The 23,031-nt window shown below is 37.7% G+C and overlaps 1 protein-coding gene across 1 annotated transcript in view; it reads left to right on the top strand.

The window, feature by feature from the left end:
- The first annotated feature begins 14,061 nt into the window (after positions 1-14,061).
- Positions 14,062-23,031, top strand: part of R3HDM1 (R3H domain containing 1) — a 128,647-nt gene continuing 119,677 nt past the window's right edge. The window contains 2 exon segments of the mRNA XM_044913606.1: positions 14,062-14,123; positions 15,526-15,736. Of these exon segments, the coding sequence (XP_044769541.1) occupies positions 15,566-15,736 (171 nt within the window). The 5' untranslated portion in view covers positions 14,062-14,123; positions 15,526-15,565.

The raw sequence follows: 23,031 nt of genomic DNA on the forward strand, positions 1-23,031 counted from the left end.
AGTGTCTCTTCCTGTCACTCCTCTCTCCCTCTTTCCTTCCCCCAGCCCGTTGGTCTTTCCCACTTTGTCTCAGTCTCTCTCCCTTTCTGTCCATCTGTCTGGTGTCTCAAGGTCTCTCTTCCTGTCTTTCTTTCTTTTCTGCTCATCTGATTCTCCCTCTTTCTGGTATCTCCCTCTCTGTTTTTGCCTCTCTGTCCCTGTCTAGCCATCTCTGTATCTCCCTCTCTGTCTTTCTCTGTCTATCCCTTTTCTCCCTTTCTGTTGGTCTCTGTCTGTCTCTCCCTCTGCCTTTGTCTCTGGGTTCTCAGTGTGCCCCTTCCTCCCTCTATCTTTCTGTCTGTCCTCTCTCCTACCCCTTCCTTCTTCCTCACTTACCATCTTCTTACTCTTCTGTGCCTCACCTTCTCCCTACCTCTGACCCTCTTTCTGTCTTTCCCATTCTCCCTGACTGCCCTTCTCTTTCTGTGTCCCTCCCTCCCTTTCTTGGCATTTTGCTCACTTTTCACCCTACCCTCAGGTCTTTCTGTCTTTCCTGACCAAGCTTTACTCACACACTTACACTCTCCAATTTTCATTGTCATACAGTTTTTCATTTTTCATTGGAACCAGATCTGCACTTGACTTTAATTTTTTTTTTTTTTGGTTAATTAATAGCAGTTACTAGTTGCATTTTAATTTATGTTAATTAAACCCTGTGCTTTCTAAAAGATATTAAGGGGTAAATAATTAAATATATTTTAAATAAACAGATTTTACCCTTTGCTCAGTTTCTTTATTTTTAGAAACTTATATTTCAGGCCTTATAAGTAGATTGAAATGACTACATATTGAAATTATCATTTAAAATGTTTTGCCTTCCAAAGAGACATGTTTACACTGTTAAAGGGAATTCTTTTTCTCTTAAATAATTTTTGTATTTTTCAAGATATTTAACTTTTCAAGATAATTAAGACAATATCCCACCTCATAATTGTGTTCCAAGTTATGGTAAACTTGTATTATTTTTAATACCTATATGGCTTTTTTTTTATACCATCCTGTATTTTCCAAATGTGTTACATTGGACATATGTTGGGATTTTTTTTCTTTCATTTTTAACTTTTTACTTTGAAATAATTATAGATTTACCGGAAACAGCAAAAATAGTACACAGAGGTCCCATGTGTGTTTTTAAAGATTTTTAAGATTTTTTAAATGCTTTCCTCAAGATTTTGTATCTAGTGTCTCAGTTTTTAAAAATATTCTGAAGAACAAAAATTCACTTAGCATTTACCTGTTTACATAATCACAAACCTAGCAACTGTCATTATACTGTGTTTGCTTTGTTTTGTGAAGCAGATTGAGACAGCAATTTGATGAAGGCAATAGTATTTCTTTTTTTTTTTTTTTTTTTTTTTTTAAGATTTTATTTATTTATTTGAGAGAGAGAGAATGAGAGAGAGCGAGTACATGAGAGGGGGGAGGGTCAGAGGGAGAAGCAGACTCCCTGCCGAGCAGGGAGCCCGATGCGGGACTCGATCCCGGGACTCCAGGATCATGACCTGAGCCGAAGGCAGTGGCTTAACCAACTGAGCCACCCAGGCGCCCGGCAATAGTATTTCTTAAATAGCATTGTGGTTTCGTGATAACTAGCATAGAACTATCTGGGAAGAAAAATTCACAGTTAACAAGTTATGTATGTTTAAAAAGCAAAGAAAGCTATGTAAGATGAAAATCTTCTCAGCAGAGTTAAATGTCATTTTCACATATATCTCTCCTCTGAAATTATGTAGCACTTGTCATTTCTACCTTCTTTTGTTTCCTGCCCTGCTTGTTATAGTTTGCTTCTCTGCTGTTCAATCAGACTCCTGGTCCTGTGGGGTGGGAGTGAAATAGGACCGAAAAGTCATTGTCTCTGTAAACTTTCTCATCACACCTCTCTGGCTGACCAACCCTGATTCTGATTGATACACGTTATCTTTAATAAAGTTAATACAGTGATTTTTATTTTTTCAGACTAAGATCCTCTAAGCCATAGAGTTCCACAGATGTGCTTTAGTAACTAGAGGGAAGCCTGAAGCCCAGTTAATGTCTCTTGACCCAGCCCCACCTTCTCATTTGACGAGAGCAAGGTTGGGGGGAGGGGGGAGTGAAGGGAGGGGAAATGTGCGTATGTGTGTGAATGCACATATATATATATTCTATATTTTATACACAACATGCATATAAGAATATTACATGTAAAATATAAAATAAGAATTGCTAACTCTGGGATTCATGTATATGCTTCTGGAGAACCAAGAAATCCCGAAAGCCACATGCAAAAATGTCTCTGAACATACACAAGTATGAGTGCTGCGTTTCTACAGAAAAGATCCTTGGGTTTAATAAGACTCTCAAGAGGATCCTTTCATGGTCTAAAAATAATTAAGAATTACTGCTTTATGGTGTCTATAAATCATTACTCAATCTATGTGGATTCAACATTTTCTCTCTTTCCCTTTATTTTCAAATGCTTAGAAGGGTGTATGATTTCCTCCAACAGGAGGCACTTCCACAAAAATCATATGTAGTTTTTTTCAAGTAGTTTGAACATACACAATGACTGATTACCAAACACATCTGATGTCAAACTACAATACGGGATCACCAGAGAGACACAGCAGAATGTTTTGTTACCTCAGTACTTTCAAAGTACTTTTAAACCACAACTTCTTTTAATAGCTCGAAAAGGAATGCCAAAATCATTGAGGACTGCATGCCCCTATTGAGCTCCAATGAAACAGTTGTAAAGAAAGCAAGAAATTTATTACATATTAATAACTACTAAAACAATTTTATGTGGACATGGCTAGGAAATAATGAACGAAAGTCATTAAAAAATCAGATCTGAAATGTATTAGACATTGAATTTATTCATTTTTTGCAAAGCCATAGGCAGCTGAACCAGTTAAATTGGACAGAACCTTAGGTGTTTTAAAGAGAAATTTTATCTGCTCATTGTACAAGTTCAGTGTATGGTGTGAATGCTAGAGACCATGAAGGTCTCAGCGGTGTTCACTCATGCCTAGTAGCAGCATCCTCAAGCTATAAAAGTATTTGCACTTTGTTGTACACATCCTTTTGTGAGTCTGAAGGTAGACGAGGGCAACTGAAAGACAGCACCTGTTCTACCTCAAGCTGTTTTTAAGCTATTTTTACTGACCATGAAATACTCTTTGACCGAAAAAAGAAATAAAACATCTTTGAGCTTTTTTTTTTCCCTCCAATCATAATCCCTAGGTGCTTTCTTGAAAGAGGGTTGTGATCCTTTGTTAGAAAGAATGTAGTTGGCAGTTCAAGAAATAAAGAGTGGCATATCAGTAGTTATAAAACAGAATGCCAATTGTAACCTAAATTAAAATCCTATAAAGGAAACAGATTTTGTTGTAAGAAAGAAATGGGTTGTTGGGTCTACTGATTCAAATGCTAGAGAGAATATGAAGTTTCACATGTTGATGAAATATATTAAGCCATCAAAGAACCTTTGGGTGGATTAGATACATGTGCCAGAAGCCCAGCATGAGTTTTACTAAGACTCTTTGATGACAGAGCTCAATACTTCTAAGTCCTTCAAAGAATTTTCATTGTGATCCTTTGATAAGAATGAAATGCTCGTCATGGCTAAAAAGTACATGGAGGTAAATTCACTTAGTTATATTAGTTATACAGAGAAAAAAATACCAAATGAAATAGAATTCTGAAGGAGTAAAGGGAACATCACATCACAGTCTAGCTAAAATACCATGAAGACTATAAAGGTTTCTTATGGGACCAGCCTAGCACTTGGCACAGTCTATGTAAAGTATATACCTTCTCATTGATGGCATTAGGAATGGCTGAATATGCTCATGATGATGTTCACTTTTATTCGTGAGCTATAAACTACAGATATGCTATGAACCCAGCACAAAATACATTGGTAAGAATGTAACGAATGAGACTAGACAATGCAGAAGGTTGATAATTGCAGTGACTTCTTATACCAGCTAACCCGGAGTTGGGCTTAACTTCACAGGTTAAGGACACGGTACTCCCTACAAATCTACTCTCACTTCAGACACCAAACCACCCTCACTTCTGACCAGCTGGCTATAAATATGAAGGTTCCTATTACCCTCTCAGAATTGATAATTCACTAGAACAACTTAACTCAGGAAAGTGCTAAACTTAAAATTATAGTTTTATTATAAAGGATGCAGTCAGCACCAAAGGAAAGACACATAGGGCCAGATCTAGGAGAATCCCAAATGCAGAGCTTCCCTTGCCCTCTCTCTGTGGAGTTAGAATGCATTATCTTCCCATTCAGTGGTATGTGACAATAGGCAGAATGTTGCCGTCCAGCAATCTCACCCAGGCTTCAGCATTCATAGTTTTTATTGGAGTTTTGTTACATGAAAGATTGAATCATTGGCTGTGCAGTTGAACTCAAACTGCCGCCCCACCCTTCTCTTCTAAGAGGTCATGCTGCTATCGCATGGTTCAAAACCCCAACTTGCTAATTACCTGGTTAGTCTTTCTGGTGTGACCTGTCCCCATCCTGGATCATTCATTAGCATAAACTACTTAGGGGCCCACCATGAGTCACCTCATTAGGGTAAACTATCAGGACATAACCATCAGTAACAAAGACACTCCCATGGCAAGGATTTAGAAGCTACCTCCCAGGAACAAAGGACAAAGGCCAGCCAATTCTTCATTATACAATATTTTATTCTCTATCATATTTCTTGGTGTTCTGTATTAGGTAAATAATTTACTTTTGTGGTTCTCATTATTTAGAAGAGAAAAACTTGAGTTCCAGACTGAATACATCAATATTTCTCCCTCCAACCAGTTCCCTCTAACCAGTTCCATCGCTTAGAAGCATCTGAGTAGATAATACACTATTTAAAGAATGAACTATAATCATTTAAACTCAGTATGGAATAAAAATCCATGTTCTCTCTCCTTACATGCCCATTATCTTAAGTTCTTGTCTCATCCTCATTATCTGTGCCCAGTTTCCAGGAATCTAAACCTTTAAATGTTCTTTGTTTATTTCCCAAAGCATGATCAGATGGTAAGACCAGTCGTTTTTTCTCTTTGTAGTCTTTAAAAGAGATTTTGTTATGTGCCAAGAGAGCTTATTAGAACTTGATCTATCTCAATCCTACATTTAACACAAAAGTAGGGAGCTCCCAGTTTAATCCCAGACTGTGATAGGTTTAAAATTAAGGCAAAATACATTTTATCCTCACTACCACTGTATTAAGAGATGGTTAATAAAGCTTTCAACTATGGAGTTACATTAATGGCCCTCACATATTGCATTGTCTCTTCCCTTCCTCTCCCAATATCTAAATGCCTTTAGAATCTCGCCAGGTTACCCCAAGATTCTCCAGGTATCTCCTGGGAGCTCCTGAACAGCTCTTTTGTAGTATTCCAATTTTGTCTTTCTCTGGCGCACTACCAGTTTTGGTAGTGCTTGCCATAATTTGCTCATGTCCCTGCCCAAGGTTCCATCTCCTAGAGCATCCAGCATTAGTCTTCAGGGTACCATATTCCCTAGAGTCTTCTGTTCCTGGCTTCATCACATGGGTACCGTAAAGCTTTTTGTCTCCCACTTCTCTGCTGCTTTGGTTCACTAATGAAAACATTCCCTTTAGCTTCTGCTTTGGCTCAAACTAGGGCCCCTGCTACATAAAGATACATGTAGAGCTCTTTTAGTACTCTAGCTTTCCTAGTTTCTAACTTTTTACCTTTTGATTTGGTTTTACCTTTTGATTTGATTTCTTTTTTTTTTAATTTTTAAAAATTTTTTTTTTTTTTTTTTTTGCAAGAGAGAGAATGAGAGAGAGCACGAGAGGGAGGAGGGTCAGAGGGAGAAGCAGACTACCTGCTGAGCAGGAGCCCGATGTGGGACTCGATCCCGGGACTCCAGGATCATGACCTGAGCCGAAGGCAGTCGCTTAACCAACTGAGCCACCCAGGTGCCCTGATTTGATTTTTTTTTAAATCAAATCTGTTTTTAAATTAAATCTCTTTTAGAGACAGCGCCATGCATGCCCGCGCGCGCGCGCACACACACACACACGCGCGCGCGCGCGCGCAGGCTTGGGGGAGGGGCAGAGGAAGAGGGAGAGAAGCAGACTCCCCCCCCTGAGCAGGGAGCCCAAAGCAGGGCTCAATCATAAAACCTGAGCCAAAATCAAGAGTCAGATGCTTATCCAACTAAGCCACCCAGGCACCCGTGACATCACTAGGCTTCTTAAGCCTGTACCACACAGTACTATAAAGTCAGATCTGGAATGGTTGTGAAAGGACATTTGGCCTGTTCTATAGCCAAATTGCACCTGAGCTATCTCATTTAAATCACTCCCATTACACTGACCTCAGTTACAGAATTATAGAAACCCTAAATCTTGTAGTCTACAGACTTGTCCTGGAGAACTGTGCCTAAATGGTCCTGGATGTAGGTGTCAGCCTTAAAGAGCCTCCCCTTAGAGACTCACTCCAGGACTTATCCTCACCCACTGTTCTCCCCAACCCCTACAGTCATCCCAACTTCCTGACTTCCAGCAAGAAATGTTCTGGGTAAAATAGAAAATGTATTTATTAGATATGAATTCCCTCAGTTTCTGAGGACAATGAATACTTTTAAGGTCTATGCCTCTATTTGTGCTCCCGACCCCGTTTTTTTTCTTTTCTTTCCACTTCAGATTTTTCTTCTAATTCTTATTCTTTTTTCCTCTTAAACCTCCAGCCTCTCTCTCCTTTCTCTTCTGGCTTCTCTTTGGCCTACACACTTTCCATCCTGACAGTCTTCCACTAGCTTTGCATCTTCTGTTAGCTTTGTTGCCAAATCTGGTAGACTCTTTTTGTTCCTCCACCTCTCTACTCATCATCTGTAAGGGTCTGTGGTGCCCTAGGGATTCTATCCTAAGCCTACTTCTTGTCTTGCTTGGTGGCTCCTTATCAATTTCATCTATGTTGATAATTCAAGGCTTCCATCTATCCAGTGATTATACCCAAATAAATAGAATCAGCCCTGCCTTCTCTCCTTAGCTCCAGGTCATCCAACATCCTGTTAGATTTCTCTACCCAGATGTCCTGAAGGTACCTTAAACTTACTGTGTTCATAACAGAAATCATTGTTCTGCACCAAATCCTTTTTTTCCCCCTCAGATATTTCCTGTGTCGTGGGTAGCAAGCACCACCTACACCTTCACTGTGTTGTATCATAACTATTTCAGTTATCACAGCCCTAACCTTTTCCCTGACCACTCCTGTATCTAGTTGGCTTCCCCCAGGTAGTTACTTTCTGTTATATCTCTTCATTTCTAGAGGCAATAATGTAGGTAATGGCTAATAGCAAGGGCTCTGGAACCATACTATCTGAATTCAAATTCTAACTCTGCCACTCAGTAGTCGGCAAGCTGATTACCCTTTCTCTGCCTCACTTGCCTTGTTTGTAGAATTGGGATAATAAGAGTACCAACCTTATAGGGTTATTATGAGGATTAAATTAATTAATACAGTGAAAGCTTTGGGAAAAGTGCTTTGTGAATAATAATAGGTATTTCAGAGTTTGCTGTTAATATTATTGCTTTTAACACACATATCACAATCAGTAATTATCTTGTTGACTTTTTCCCTGCTGTAGAATGGAAGCAGTTTGAGTAAAAGGGTCCTATCTGCCTGTTTCACTGCGATATCCTTAGCAGTCAGAGCAGTGCTTAGCACATAGTACCTAACCAAAAGATTAGAATGAATGAATGAAATCTCTTTTTTCCTTTTCAGCCTTCTCAGTCCTTTGTCTAGGCTCCAGTCACTTTCCACCACAATTCTTATAACATTTTACCTGGTAGAACAGAGTCCATCTACAATTGTAACTGAAATAATTCTCTGTGGCTTCTCTTGAAATACGTTCCTCTATTATTCAGGCTTTCTATCCCTCATGAGATCAAGGGTAAACTTCTAGTCTTAACTTCAAATATATCCACCCTTTGATGCTATTTTCCTATTGTTTGTTTTTAGAACATGTTTTTAATGAAAAATGTCAAGACCAAAAAAAGAAGCATTACAGCAAAAATTCAGTACTTACTACTCAAAATTAGCAATGCTGACCTTTTGTTATATTTGCTACAAGTCTTTTTTTTTTTAAGAAATAGAATAATAATAAAGACATGATTGAAGTCCCTTTTCTGTCTCACCTGAAACCTTTTCCTTTCCCTCCCCAGAGAGAATTACGTGAAATAGATTTGTACCTTTACCATCAGTGCTTGAGTGGTTTTTAAATGTTTATGTAAGTTGCATTGTATTGTAGAGATAATTCTGCTTTTTCGCTAAACATTCTGACATTCTTTTGGAGACTTGTATTGCTACAGCTTTAGTTCATGCATTTTAATTGTTTATCATACGGTGCAGTAGGAGTATACTACAGTTCTTACACTTCAAAAAAAAATCAATGCCTCTATTGGTAAACATTTGGTCTTTCCCATTCTTTGCTTTTAAATAAAACAATTCGGTGGATATTTTTGTACATGTCTCCTCATGCACATATAAGTGTTTCTTTAGTGTGTAGATTGAGAAGTAGAAGTGCTAGGCTGTAACATAAGAGGAATTTAAACCTCATCTGAGATCACAGATTGTTTACTAAAGTGAACTCACAGCAGCTGAGAGTTCCCATTCCCCATGCCATCACACCTCTAGGTATCATCAGTTTTTTTTGGTTTGTTGGTTGATTTGTCTTCACCTCGAACATATATACTCTCTTTCCATTAAATGGGCTTCTTTTTCCTATCTTCCCCATTTCTCCACTGAGAATGCAACATGCTCTTGTAACATCTTACGTCTCTGTAACACTTCTTCTCTAAAAGTAATTTGTTTCATAGTCTGGTAAGGACTCTTATTTGCACCCATTCTTCAACTTACCAAGTCTTTCCCCCTCTCCTTAAATATCATCTTAAAATTATTTTATATAGTTGTTGATAAATGTCGTTGCTAACCATCTCTCTTGGGTTTTACCAACTCCATTAGGTCAATGTAGTTCTTTCTCTTTTGCTCCTGTAAAACGTAGCTAATACTTATTGCAGCTTTGTTGCTTTCTGTGGGTTCCTCATTACATTTCTGGATGGTAGCAGCTGTTTATAAATCACATAGACATTTAGCATTTTGAAATATTGGTGCTTATATTCTTCTTCAAGTAACTGACTCTGAGAATGTAAATTTTCATTCTTTCTAAATAGAGCATAAGCCGTTTTCCTTGTCGTTCTCACCAGAGGCCCATGACCAATTGGTTGTGTTGATTGCTGACCTTAAGAGAAGAAGCTGATGTGTGTTGGTCTTGTGCAACTTGGTTTATTTTCTAAATTTGCCTGCCTGATTACATGTTTTACTCTGAAGGAAGAAATAAGCACTGTGTTCATCTAATGAAATGACACTGAATAACCAGGTAGTCATAAGGGAAGAAAAATGCAGTGTGCTTTGCCAAATTCTCTTTCAGATAACTTCAGTAATGTAATTCTTTTTTCCCTCAATACTCATGTGAAGAGTACTTAATTTTTACCTGTATGAGCCGTATTTCTTCCTCGTAACAAAATTAATTGATTTTTTGATGTTTTGTTAACCTGGAGTGAACCGATTTTCTTCATGTGAAAGTAGACTATTTATTTTTGTAAATGCCTAACTTTTCAGTTCTTTTGTGCTGTAGAACCAAATATTAGACCCCAGGCATAATAAACTAATCCTTTGAATTAGCAGTATTATATTTTTGTTGCTGAAAATTCTATCTGAAATTTTCACTAAAGAAACTACACATTCATGGATTGCATATACTAGTCTGTCTTTTCAAATATTGATCCCAATTCTGTCTTGCTTTGTTTCCTTGAAGAAGATACTTAAGTATTCATATTTATCATTTGTAAACTACTAGGCTTCACATTGTTCCTTAGCCACAAACTGAATCCTTATTGCCAACCAGGTATACCTTGTTTGATAGTGATGATTACAGAGATATAGAGATTAAGAGAAACTGGATGATTATGCAGCAGTTCTGATATTTCGGTAGTGATCAGCTTTATTGACCACTATAAGTTAATAATGCTGTCTTGCTGTGCAGCAAAGAACAATACATAGTTCCTATCCATGTGAAAAGGCTAAGTTTACTTTTTGTAATGAACACAATGCTAAGGGAGTTAGTACATGTTGTAAGAACTCTTGAGGGGCGCCTGGGTGGCTCAGTTGATTAAGCGTCTGCCTTCGGCTCAGGTCATGATCCCAGAGTCCTGGGATCCAGCCCCATGTTGGGTTCTCTCTCTCCCTCTGCCTGCCGCTCCCTCTGCTTGTGCGCGTGCTCTCTCTTTTCCGTCTGTCAAATAAATAAATAAAATCGTTTTAAAAAGAAGAAAGAACTCTTGAAATAAAGGTGTTCTCTAAATACAGACTGCCCCCCTTCTGGGTACATAGGACTGATGATAGAGCACTGTGGGTAAGAAAGAGCCTGGAGTGCGACACCTGTGTGACCTTGGACAAATCACTTAATTTCTCTGTGCCTTAGTTTCCTAATCTGTAAAACAGGGGTGATAACAGGACCTACTTAGAATTATTGTGAGCTCTAAATTTATTAATTATGAAAGGTAGTAGAACAGCACCTGGCACGTGGTAAGCTATATATTAGTATTAATTTTTGGTGGTAATTATTTGTGTTTCTTTCGTAGATTGCCTATTCCCCATTTCTCTCTTTTTTTCTCCTCTTGATTTATAAAAGCTTCTTTACTTTAGATACTTTGACCCTTTCTGTTGGAAATAGATTTTATCATTTGCCTTTTAATCTCTTTGTTATACTTTGTCATACAGAAATATTAAAACTTTATTGTAAGTTTTATTAATATTTCTTTGATAGCTTCTAGATTTTTACGTCATGCTTGGTAAGGGCTCTCCCAATAATTATAAAAATATTTCTTGTATTTCCTTGTACTTTTATAGTTTGTTGTTTTTTTTTTTTTAGGTTACGATCTTTAATTTTACCTTTGATTCCCTTTTGCTTATGGTGCCAGGTGGGTGCAAACCTTTTTGTGCATGTGGTTCTGAAGATTTTATTATTTATACAGACGTTTATCTTTTATTGGCTACCTGGTAGCACAGAAATTGCATGTAATCAAATCTCTGACTTGTTCCTAATAATAACATGTTAGCAGTTGCAAGAATGTTTATTCAAAGTTGAATATGAATTTTGAGCACATATATCCACCTCTTTTAGGTTGAAACAGATTGAGACAATTTTTAAATACCAGTAACAGGTACTCACATGTATGCACTTAACAAATACCAACATTTTGCTAACTTTCTCTAAGTTGCCTTTCTGTTGTAGAAACTTACCAAATTTATATACGTTTTTAAATTGCTTTCACTTACTGTATAACAATTTACTACATTAGAGTGACTCCTAATTGTTATGGCAGAGACACCATATGCCATCCCGATCTTGTAGCTTCCTATACTTGACCCCCACATGCCCATACAGCCTTGAGTAACTCCAGAAGTGTAGGCATTATGCCAAGATAAAAAGGTTTTTGTTTTAGTGAGTTCCAAAAAGCTGTATTATCTCTTTTATTTGAAGATGTGGAGAGGAAAAACATTTTTATTTAAAACATTCAGTCTTGGGGTGCTTGGGTGTCTCATTCGGTTAAGTGTCAGACTGTTGGTTTCGGCTCAGGTCATGATCTCATGGATCAGAGGATTGGGCCCTGCATAGGGCGTCTTGCTCAGCAGAGTCTGCTTGAAGATTCTCTCCCTCTGCCCTACCGCCACTCACTCTCTCTCCCTCTCAAATGAATAAATAAATCATAAAAAAACCCAAACATGGGGCGCCTGGGTGGCTCAGTTGGTTAAGCGACTGCCTTCGGCTCAGGTCATGATCCTGGAGTCCCGGGATCGAGTCCCGCATCGGGCTCCCTGCTCAGCGGGGAGTCTGCTTCTCCCTCTGACCCTCCTCCCTCTCATGCTCTCTGTCTCTCATTCTCTCTCTCTCAAATAAATAAATAAAATCTTTAAAAAAAAAAAAAAAAACCCAAACATTCAGTCTTCCCAATAAGTTTATGAGTGAAATGTTCCTTTTCCTACTTTACAGCTCAGAAAATTGTGGCTCAGAAAGATTAAGTGATTTCCAAAGCCATAACTGGCAGAGCTGGGTTTTAAACTCTGGTGTAATGCTAATGCACTTGATCATTATCTCTTTCCCAGGAAATAATAACTGGTCATTTTGGTTCAAAATCATTTATTTATTTAGTTTGTCAAGTGTGGAATATTGACAAGTATTGGTTATCACATTGGTTGTGTGATTTGGGACAGGTCATTTGACTTCTGGGTGCTAATAGCTTGCATGGTAAATTATTAGATTCAACTAGGTGGTTCCTAAGGTTCATTGGGGTTCCTCAGAACTGAGTGTTTACCTCTTTATATTGTGCCTCGTCCTCCTTACTCCTTGCAGCTATTGCCTTTTTTAGTTCTTTTTTTTTTTAAGATTTATTTATTTTAGTGAGAGAGAGAGCACATGCAGGGGGAGGGGCATAGGGAGAGGGAGAGAGAGAATCTCAAGCAGGCTCCATTCTCAGTGTGGAGCCTGACATGGGGCTCGATCTCACAAGCCGGAGATCATGACCCCAGCCAAAACCAAGAGTCAGACACTTAACTGACTGAGCCATCTAGGAGCACCCCCCGCCTTTTTTTCTTATATGGATTATAGCCTTGCTTTGCAATTTCAAACTTAAGGGATTCATGATTGAATCATAAGTCCTTTACTAAAAAAAACCACACACATAATAATTTGAGTGCTTAGTGGGTGCTGCCATCTTGTGTCTACCATTTTATGAGACAAAAAGTTAAAAATTAGAAAAATTGAAGTATTTTTTGTTTTTGTTTTTTGTGAAAATTAAACAAAACAGTTATTTGATTTAGTGGCTTAGCAGCCTCGATGAAATAGAGAGGACGGTGTCAGAAAACAACTTGGACATTTGTTGATCCCTCCTCTTACCTCTTAGTGAAATTGAGATGTGAAAACTAATGTGAATCTATATCAGGGTTCTAAATTATTATATTTCAAATTAGTTTTTGAAGAGCTAGTATAAGATGTGAATGGTTCTGTGATGCATGGTTGGCAATATTATCTCTTGGTGCTTACACCATTCTATATTCAGTTGTTTCACCTTAAAACTGTACTGATCTGTTTATTGACAACAGCACTGTCAAAGGAAAATGGAAAAGCTATGTAGGATTTTTAGAGCTGTTTATTTACTATAATATATTCATTTGCACCAGAGAAACATAAAATGAAACTGACTTTGAAAACAGATGACACTGAAAGAATTCTGGCATTTCAGATGTCTTTGAAAATGGTCATTCTACCCTTCATAGACATTTGCTTTTAACAGACAATGTGGGTTTCTTTGAAGATGTTAACTGACTTATTACAGCCTTTTGTTCTTTTGTACTTTTAAAAATCTAGAGTGTGATCATTATTCACAACTTCAGTCTTCCCTTAAGTCCATAGAGTTGTAGCTCTGGAAGAAAACTCTTCTTGGTAGTTAAGCATTCTCGGTCACAATCTTAGGCAAACCTTTTTTTCCTTTATCTATAAAATAAACAGTGATCTCCCTTACAACACTGACCACATACTAAATTCTTACTGTATGTTAGTTCCCTTTTTTCTTCTCCCCTCTGCTTTTACTGATAAATTCTCTGTGTGCCCTGAGTGACTTCAGGCTCACAAAATACATGTCATAACTAAGCATTCTGACTTGTTTAGGACAAGAAAATAATAAATTCACCAACAGTAGCATTTTTAATTTCTGAATACTATATAGTGTTCCATTTCTCTTGGCTATTTTGTTAAAATATTTCCTTTTGTTTTAATTTTAGGCCACTGAAAGGTATGATATATTTGATCCACAACAGTCCTCAGCCCAGGAACTTACAGTGGTGACAAGGACATGGGACTCCTCCTGCCAGATTCCAGATGGTTCAATACACTTGACATCCTGGCTGACAACTGCGAAAAAGAACCTTGGATTATTTTATTTTATTTTTGTGGGACACCACAATCCCAGTTCCATAGGATACGTCAGGTAACCTGTCTGAACACTTGAGAAAAACACATCCCTTTTTCTTTCAAAATCTTACGAATAACAAGGAACCAGAGTATTTTAAGAAATGCCCTATCTCTTAATAACCTTATTGTTTTGAGAATGAGTCAATTAACTCTGGTATGGAATATAATTAAGGAAGACTTTTAAATTCAGTTTAGTCTACCTGTGACTTTAGAATCTATTTCTCCCTCTTTTTTTTTTGTTTTTTAACCTTTTCAGATTGTTTATGGACTTCTGAAATTTGTGTTTAGATATTTTTTGTTCTTCTGTTTAGATATTGTTATTATGTTAAGTGATACATTGTGGCAGTCATTTCACAGTATATGCGAGTATCAAATCATTATGTCATGTACCTTGAACTTACACATTGTTATATGTCAATTATATCTCAAGCTAGAAAAAAATATAAGTTGTTGACATCAAGTTCTCCTCTTCAGCATCACATTTCTCACAGGATCTAAATTGATACCTGTCCCTCATACATTCCTATCTGATACCCAGTATAAAGTCCCCAGTGTTTTCTTAACCTCACTAAAGATATGAAATATATTGGCATCCTATGGATTTGATTTCCTCAGTGTCTGGTAATACATGTTGTTAGGCACTGAATCACATTAGTCAGGAGAGTTTTCAATGCTTGATTCCTAATGCAGACTATTAATGCACATTCCCAACTGTATTTTGTATATAATGTTGCTGTTTATTATTTTTTTAATTATTTCCTTTTGGAATTGAAAGAAAATTTAAGAATTTTAGAACTTTAGGAATAAGTGAAGACTATAATACGAATACATTTTTCTTACAGGACGATACTCCTGAAATCCTTTTAGAAAAAAAAGATTTCTCATGTCATCTAAATATGTATTTTTTATAACTCTGCAACCATTATCTTTTACTTTGATATGGCTCACTCCTTAATGTTTCTTAAGACCCTTTAAAAGTGAAATGTATGGGTACCTGGGTGGCTCAGTCGGCTAAGTGTCTGCCTTTGGCTCAGGTCATGATGGGATTGAGCCCCGTATCGGGCTCCCTGCTCAGTGGGGGGTCTACTTCTCCTTCTCCCTCTCCCTCTGCCTACTGCTACCCCTGCTTGTGCTCGCTGTCTGTCAAATAAAAATCTTAAAAAAAAAAAAAAAGTGATATGTAAATCAGAATTACCTGGTATCCTTATTATAGCTCATATCTCGTTGTATTATGCTTTTTTTAATTTGTATATGTCTGCCACTAAGCTCTGTACTCTTTGAAAGCAGGAATTTTGCTTCTACCTGTGTAAACTCAACATTATTCCTGGACCATAGAAGGCACTTAGTCAATATTGTACAGTACCCGAATTTAAGAAATGTTTCAAACTGAATTTAAATTTTTTTCCTTTCTTGCTAAGGCTTCAAGTTCCCTGTAGAATTCTAAAATAACCTTTGCTGATGAGGATGTCTGATACTGTTACTGTAAAAAATGAAACTGAAACAATGAAGGATTTGGAGGCAGAAGTGAAAGATACAACCAGAGTTGAAAATCTTATCAAATCAGAAAACTATGGGAAGATTTTGGCAGAGAAGAATGAACGTTGTATTGACAACAATATTGATTTGCAGGTAAACAGGATTTTCTCTCTGGCTACAAATATTAAATACTCAAGAGAGAGTTACACTCTTCATACCAAACTCACTTTCAGAATTCTAAAAGGTTAAGTTGACCCTTTGGGACATGTTGACCGGCTGGTTTTTTAGCAGTCTGGATTAGCTTGTTGAGTGTAGCTCTTTGAATTGCTTATATCTTTGATTAGCTTTGTATTTACTTGTAATGTAATTGCTTTTATTTGTATGTGGCCAATATGTTTTTTATTGGCTTTCTACTTTTTCATACCATTCTGCACCTGTTAGTGTCGTGAGAGTTCAGAGTCTAACCTAAGAGCCCTTAAAAGAAAGCAGAATAAGCATTGAAAACTGTAATTCTCTTGGCAAAAACAACCCTCCAGGGAAGCAATCATCCATGACTAAGAAAAGTGGTTGGTGGGGAAAAAAGAAGTCACTTGAGGCTTTTGTCACTACACATATATGATGACAGAATTAACCGTGGAGAAGGCTTTTAATTCCAGGCATAGATGGAAATTGATGAGTTGGTCAACAGATTCAAGATAGGTAAAAAATTATTTCAGGTAGTACATACATTCACTTCTAAGTGTTCCAGTTATCTTCTTGCTATAAAAGACATTACTGCAAAACAAAGGGTTAATAATTTTTAAACACCATTTTATTTTTTAATATTACATGATTTATGAGTCCGAAAGAATAAGGCCTTGGCTTACTGAACTTTCTATTGCACAAGGCATCAAAAGTGGTTTTTGCTGGTATTTAACTGACAGATGGGCTGGCGTGGAAGGTCCAAACTGTTTCACCCACATATCTGGCACCTTGGTAGGAACAGCAGAAATGTCGTCTCAGCTGGAACTGGGAGCGCCTACCTATAGCCCCTCCAGCATGGGAGGCCCAGGGTAGTTAGACTTACCGTGTGACAACTCAGGGCGTCACAGAAACAGTGTTCCAAAAGCCAAGCACAGCTGCAAGCGTTCTTTTGACCTAGGCTCAGAAATCCCAGAATGTCTCTTCCACTGTTGTCTTTTTTTTTTTTTTAATTTATTCATTTGAGACACAGAGATACAGAGAGAGAGAGTGCATGAACAGGGGGAGAGGCAGAGGGAGAGGGAGAAGCAGGCTTCCCGCTGAGCCAGGAGCCGGATGTGGGGCTCGATCCCAGGACCCTGGGATCATGACCTGAGCTGAAGGCAGACGCTTAACCGACTGAGCCACCCAGGCGCCCCCCACTGTTGTCTTTTGATGACACGTGTCAGTAAAGTTAATCCAGATTTAAGGGAAGGGGAATTAGAGCCTGCTTCTCAGTAGGAAAGACCTTTAATCTGCCACAAAAAACTTACCTTGAAATACTATTTTTAACTCATTTGTTTTAGTTTAGCCCTATGGATAAAGAATTCTACCTTTGGAGAAAATATTTTATCATTATTCTATCATTCTTAATACATCCTGGAGATCTTGAGGGCTACATGAGGGCTACTTTGTTTTTGTTTGTTTTATAAGTAAAGAAGATACTTTTGAAGGTTATTTCATACCTTCGTTCAGTCAAAAACTTTGTTTATTCCCCAGTATATGCCAGAAATGTGTTAGAAAATGAAAGCAACTCACACAGCTATAAAAAAGCATTTAGGCCCCACTTATTAAGTATAGTCAAGTGGTAATTACCTAAGAAATTGGGAGAAATCACGTACTTTTCCTAGGCATTTTTAGTAATAGCACTTTTTAAAACAAAAAATTGCCAAGCCTGCAATCACTATACTTGGTGATGGCAGTATGCCAATATCCTGATTGAATCAGAGAAAATCTGCTAAAATTCTATTTTATTCATGATGGAAATAGTAGAAGATTTCATTTTAGTCCCCTTTTTACACCTAATGTTAACTCTTCTAGGTCATGCTTATAAACAAGCGATTAATTTGGATTACTGCATTTCCAACTGTGTCTATTGTGTTGCCCTTGGCAATAAGCACAAGAGCATTCTGATGATGACTATCGAATCATGGCCCAATTGTTGATATTATAGGAAAATTTCATGCATTACCCAAACGCTTATTGAAGGCCTATTCTATCTCAAGGAAATACTATAGTAAGCAAAAATGGCATGGTCTCTGATACCATATTCCATATACCATCGTGACTGTAAAGGTTGGGAAGAGGAACAAAGAGAACATGAGAATTCATTTAATCCATTGAATGCTATATTCACAGTTTATTCAAACATCTATTAAGAATTTACTATGTGTGAGAATATTAACTCTGCTTGGAACAACTGTGTTAAGAGAATGGAATCTTGTTAACAAGAATCTGGCTAATACAAAGTTACCTTTTAACTTAATACGGAATTACTCTTTATGAAATGCCTTTCTTCTAACATACTATTAGACAGTTCATCTTTCTTTGGTACCTCTAAGATACTGCCTAAAGATTTAATTGTAGTAGCAACTATTATTAGGGGCACCTGGGTGGCTCATTCGGTTAAGTGTGCAACTCCTGATCTCAGCTGAGGTCTTGCATTCGAGCCCCACGTTCATGGGCTCGAAAATAGCAACTGTTTTTACTCAAATTTAGATGTATGTGCGAACTAACATATGTTTCCCATTAAGAATTTTGAATAAACCAATATATTCTCTACCTCTATATCATTTTGAAAGTGAACTACCATGAATAAACTTATGTCCAGTTGTCTTGCTTCAGCACAGTAATACTTGAAGTGACCTAGGAAAATGAAAATGTTTTCCTCAACAATCATACATTTTATCCATTTCCAAGTCTTAATTTCCTGCCATCCCCTTAGTATTTTATTTAGAAAAAGTCATTTTTTTAAAAAATATTATTTATTTATTTATTTGAGAGAGAGAGAGAAAGCAAGAGACAGAGCACAGAGCACAAGTGGAGAGGAAGGGGCGGAGGGAGAGGAAGAAGCACACTCCCCGCTGAGCAGGGAGCCCAATGCAGGGCTCCATCCCAGGACCCTGGGATCACGACTTGAGTCGAAAGCAGACATTTATCCTACTGAGCCACCTAGGCACCCCTAGAAAAAGTCATTTTTAAATGAAGGGGTATATTAGCTTCTTTAGTACTATGAAGAAATCTTACGATTTTCTACTATCTGTTAAAGATAGCATTTACATGAAAAATTTCATCCAACTAGGGAGAAGCCAGCAAACATTGGACATCACGGTGGATCATTACAAGTAGAGACTCTCTCATAGAGCTCCTTAACCTTTGCTTTTATAAATAATTCTACTTGCGTGATTCTCTACTTTTAAAAAATTTTAGTTGTGTTTTTTATTCAAAGTTTTGCTTCAGGTTATAATCTTTTACAGAATTTTAAGGATTACTTCCTTAAGAATACTTTAGTGCTAATTCAGGCAATCTGTGTGCATTAATATCAAGAAGTTAACTTACCCATGTAATTGCTGTGGAGTTGCTCTGAACTATTGATTATGGTCCCAAATAATTGTGCATAGTTTTTGCTTAGTAACTTTTCTACTGCCACATGCTAGTCCTATTGCAAATCTTAAGTTGCATATTGGACTTTCTACGATTATGAAGTATTTAGAAGATAGAGGTGATGAGGAGCCAAGTTTCTAAATTTTGTTTGACTACAACTAATATGTAATATGGGGTGAATGGTGGGGGCAGGGGAGGAAGTGTTTGCTTTGGTTTTCTTTGTATAACTAATTTATGTTACGTCTGGTGTTTGGTTTTTCTCAGCCATAGAATTTTCAGATTAAATTTAGGGTAAATTAATTGTGTTGATTTTTTGCAATAATTTATTTGAAAAGTAAAATTAGGAATCTTGTACTCTGCTTACTTACTAATGGGTCATACTCAACTTTCCCATTCTTATACAGTTGTATCTTTTTACTTGACAAATGTTTTGCCTAGGTGTATTCATCTGTGTACATGTGTATGTAAACACGATCCAAAACATATTTTAGAGCAATTTAAACAATGGTCTCTCGACAAACTATTTATTGAACAATAGGATGGCCAATTCAGTTTGTGTTGGTTACCTTTGTTGTGGAGGAAATAACCGATTTTTGTTAACAACTAGGCCTTTATGTGCCAAAGTGCATGAACAGCTTCTGATATATATGAGTGAATTTTCCAGACACAGAATCAGTTGAAGTAGGTGGTTAGTATATTCTCAGTTTCTGTAGCAGGCCCTTTGATAATCAAGATGAGACTCTTACATCTTGTATCACCTAGTTAGTTCCAATGCATATCTTTAAAAAGGGGAAGATGGGGCATGTAAGAGACAAGAAAGCAATGGCAATCTAATAAGGTTATCAGAAAAATTCAAGGTATAGGTAATACCAATCCTTCTCCACTTTTCCAAAAAATTACAGAGAAGAAAACTCTTCCGAACTTATTCTGTGTTTTTTAACAAATGGTGACTGGGACAGCTGGATATCCACATGCAAAAGAAGGAGGTTGGAGCTTTACCTAATGCTGTATATAAAAATTAACACAAAATGAATGAAAGACCTAAACATAAGAGCTAAAATATGAAACTCTTAGAAGGAACAGGGGGAAAGCATCATGACATTGGATTTGGCAATGATTTCTTAAATATGACACCAAAGGGACCAGCCAACAGGGCTTTTTCAGTTCCTAACTGACTGTACCTCCAAGACACCCCAGTCCCCAGGGATGCCTGCTACAATCTGCATATCTGAGAGAGAACAGGCCATGGAGCTGGGGCTGCCAGACCTGTTAAAAGTTGACAACTTTAGGGAGGTCAAAGGATAAATACTACAGAACCACAGAACATACTGAACAAGGTGTGGGTTGATATCCCCAAGATTCTGCATCTCAACAACCTCCCAGCTGATGCCAGCATTGGCTGTTGACAGGCTAATGGGCTGTACTTTGAACAGTGAGGACATAAGATGCCTAAGAGAAAAGCAACAACACTAATAAAGGAAAACAACCATTAAGCTATGGAAGCTACGCCAACCAAATGATTAGTCACAGCAGACTCCTTGACCCTTGGGTGTTTCCAGCAAAAACACACACAGCCCAGAGCAGTGATACGCTGATCATGGCCCCACAGACAACAGGAGGAGAGCCACTAGGCTGGTTCAGTATTACCAAAGAGGGAATGTGGCATTCTCAAGAAAAGAGTCGATGCTGAGATCTGAGACAAGACTGTATTAGTCTTCTGGTGCCAGACCCAATACCTGGGAACTTGAGAGTATGTGTTTGGGTTCAGAGTGGATGGGTTTCCTTTTGAAAACCATGGACCTCCTGAAAACCTTAAGAACTTGGGGAAGAAATCCTTGTAGGAGAGGTGCCCTCTGTTAATCCCATTGACATTTCTTCCCCAAAAGGATCCTGAGTTGGCAAGAGAAGCTCAAAGTAATGACCCACCATTTTGGAGTTAAATTCATTAAACTCAAAGATTCAGAGCTAAAGTTTCCAAAGTTCAACTGAGCACTCCTTCCATTTTCCAGATACCTACGCCAATGGAAATGAATTACACAGGGTCACCTGGGGAGCCAGTGGCATAATTGAGACTCGCCTCTAGCCTTCTACCTCCATTTGTTTTTTCCAGAGCAGTGATACCTCATTTTTGCCCAACTACCCTAAAAGCAGCATCTGTGTTTCAGTGCATTTTCCAGCGAACTCAAGCTCTTTTTGCTGAGTCTTGTAGATGTTACAACATTGCAAAAATGAGGACACCCCAGGGGGCATCCCTGTCCGAGGCTTTGACTTGCTTCCTAATTTGTGAGACTTGTCTGATGAGAGTCAGATAAGATAGGGTGTTCTCAAGATGGATGGGTTTTAGAAAGGGAAAATAAAATGCTAAACTCACATGCATACATGCCACAGATTGGCTCAGGAAAGGTATTCAGCATCTCTATCAGGCTGATGAGGGGAGACTAGGGACAGATGAATCTTGCTTTAACATGATTCTTGCCATAAGTAGCTTTTCTCAGCTGAAAACTACCATGGAGCCTTATTCCAGGATGGCTAATCAAGATTTGTTAGGCAGTGTTGGCCTTGAGTTAGAAGTGGTTTGAAGACTGTCTTGCTGTGTGCCCTGAACCGCCTTGCTTTCTTTACTGAGAGGCTCTACTAGTCCATGAAAGGTGCCAACACAGATGACTCCACCCTAATCAGGATCATGGTCACTGAAGATTGATCTTGTACAAATAAAACAGATGTTCAGTCAGGTGTATCAGAAGACTGTAGGCACAGTGATTGCAAGTGACACTAGTGGAGATTACTAAAGGCTCCCTCTGGCCTTTGTGGGCCAGTAGGAGGTATTTTTTAAATGAATGAAGCCATTCAAAGATTATTCTTCAAAGCAGCGACTGACCCCATGCAGCAAGATCAATTATCACCTAACCAAAAGAGCTTGTTACTAAGGGCTGTGTCAGAGTAATGTGCTTGGTTTGCACCTGTAGTTATTGCCTTAATTCCAATGTTAATTTTTCTCCATATACAATCAATGTAAAGTCATATCTCATGGTATTTATAAAGCATAATTCTCACTGGTCTTACTCTAATCAGAGTATCAAAGGGAATATAAATCAAATCTCTAAAAGGGGGAGGGGAATTAACTTGGGACAAAACATTGGATTTAGCAGTGACTTCTTGGATATGACACCAAAGGCCCAGGTAACAAAAGAAAAAAAAGACAAATTGGACTTCATGAAGATTCTTTTAAATTGTGCATTAAAAGCCATTGTCAACAGAGTAAAAAGGCAATGGCAACCCGTAGGAGGAAACATTTGTAAATCGTGTATCTGACAAGTGATTAATAACCAGAATATATAAAGAATTCCTAAAAACACAACTATGAAACAACTGTATTCAAAAATGGGCAAAGGACTTGAACAGACATTTCTCTAAAGAAGATCTGTGAATGGCCAATAAGTACATGAAAAGATACACATCATCATTAATCATTAGGGAAAAGCAAATCAAAACTACAGTGAGATACTACCTCACACACCCATTAGGATGGATATCAAAAACCAAAAACAAGTGTTGGCAGAGATGTGGAGGAATTGAAACCTTGTACACTCTTGGTGGGAATTTAAAATGGGACAGCCACTATGGAAAACAGTATAGCAGTTCTTCAAAAAATTAAAAATAGCATTACCATATAGTCCAGCAATTCTACTTTTAAGTATATAACCCCAAAAAAACTGAAAGCAGAATTTTGAATATATATTTGTATGCCCTTGTTCTTAGCAACATTACTCACAATAGTTGAAACATTGAATCAACCCAAATGCATCCATCAACATATGAACGGATGAGCACACTTTGGTGTATAC

Source organism: Neomonachus schauinslandi, chromosome 3, assembly GCF_002201575.2.
Source record: "Neomonachus schauinslandi chromosome 3, ASM220157v2, whole genome shotgun sequence".
In the NCBI taxonomy this organism is placed as follows: domain Eukaryota; kingdom Metazoa; phylum Chordata; class Mammalia; order Carnivora; family Phocidae; genus Neomonachus; species Neomonachus schauinslandi.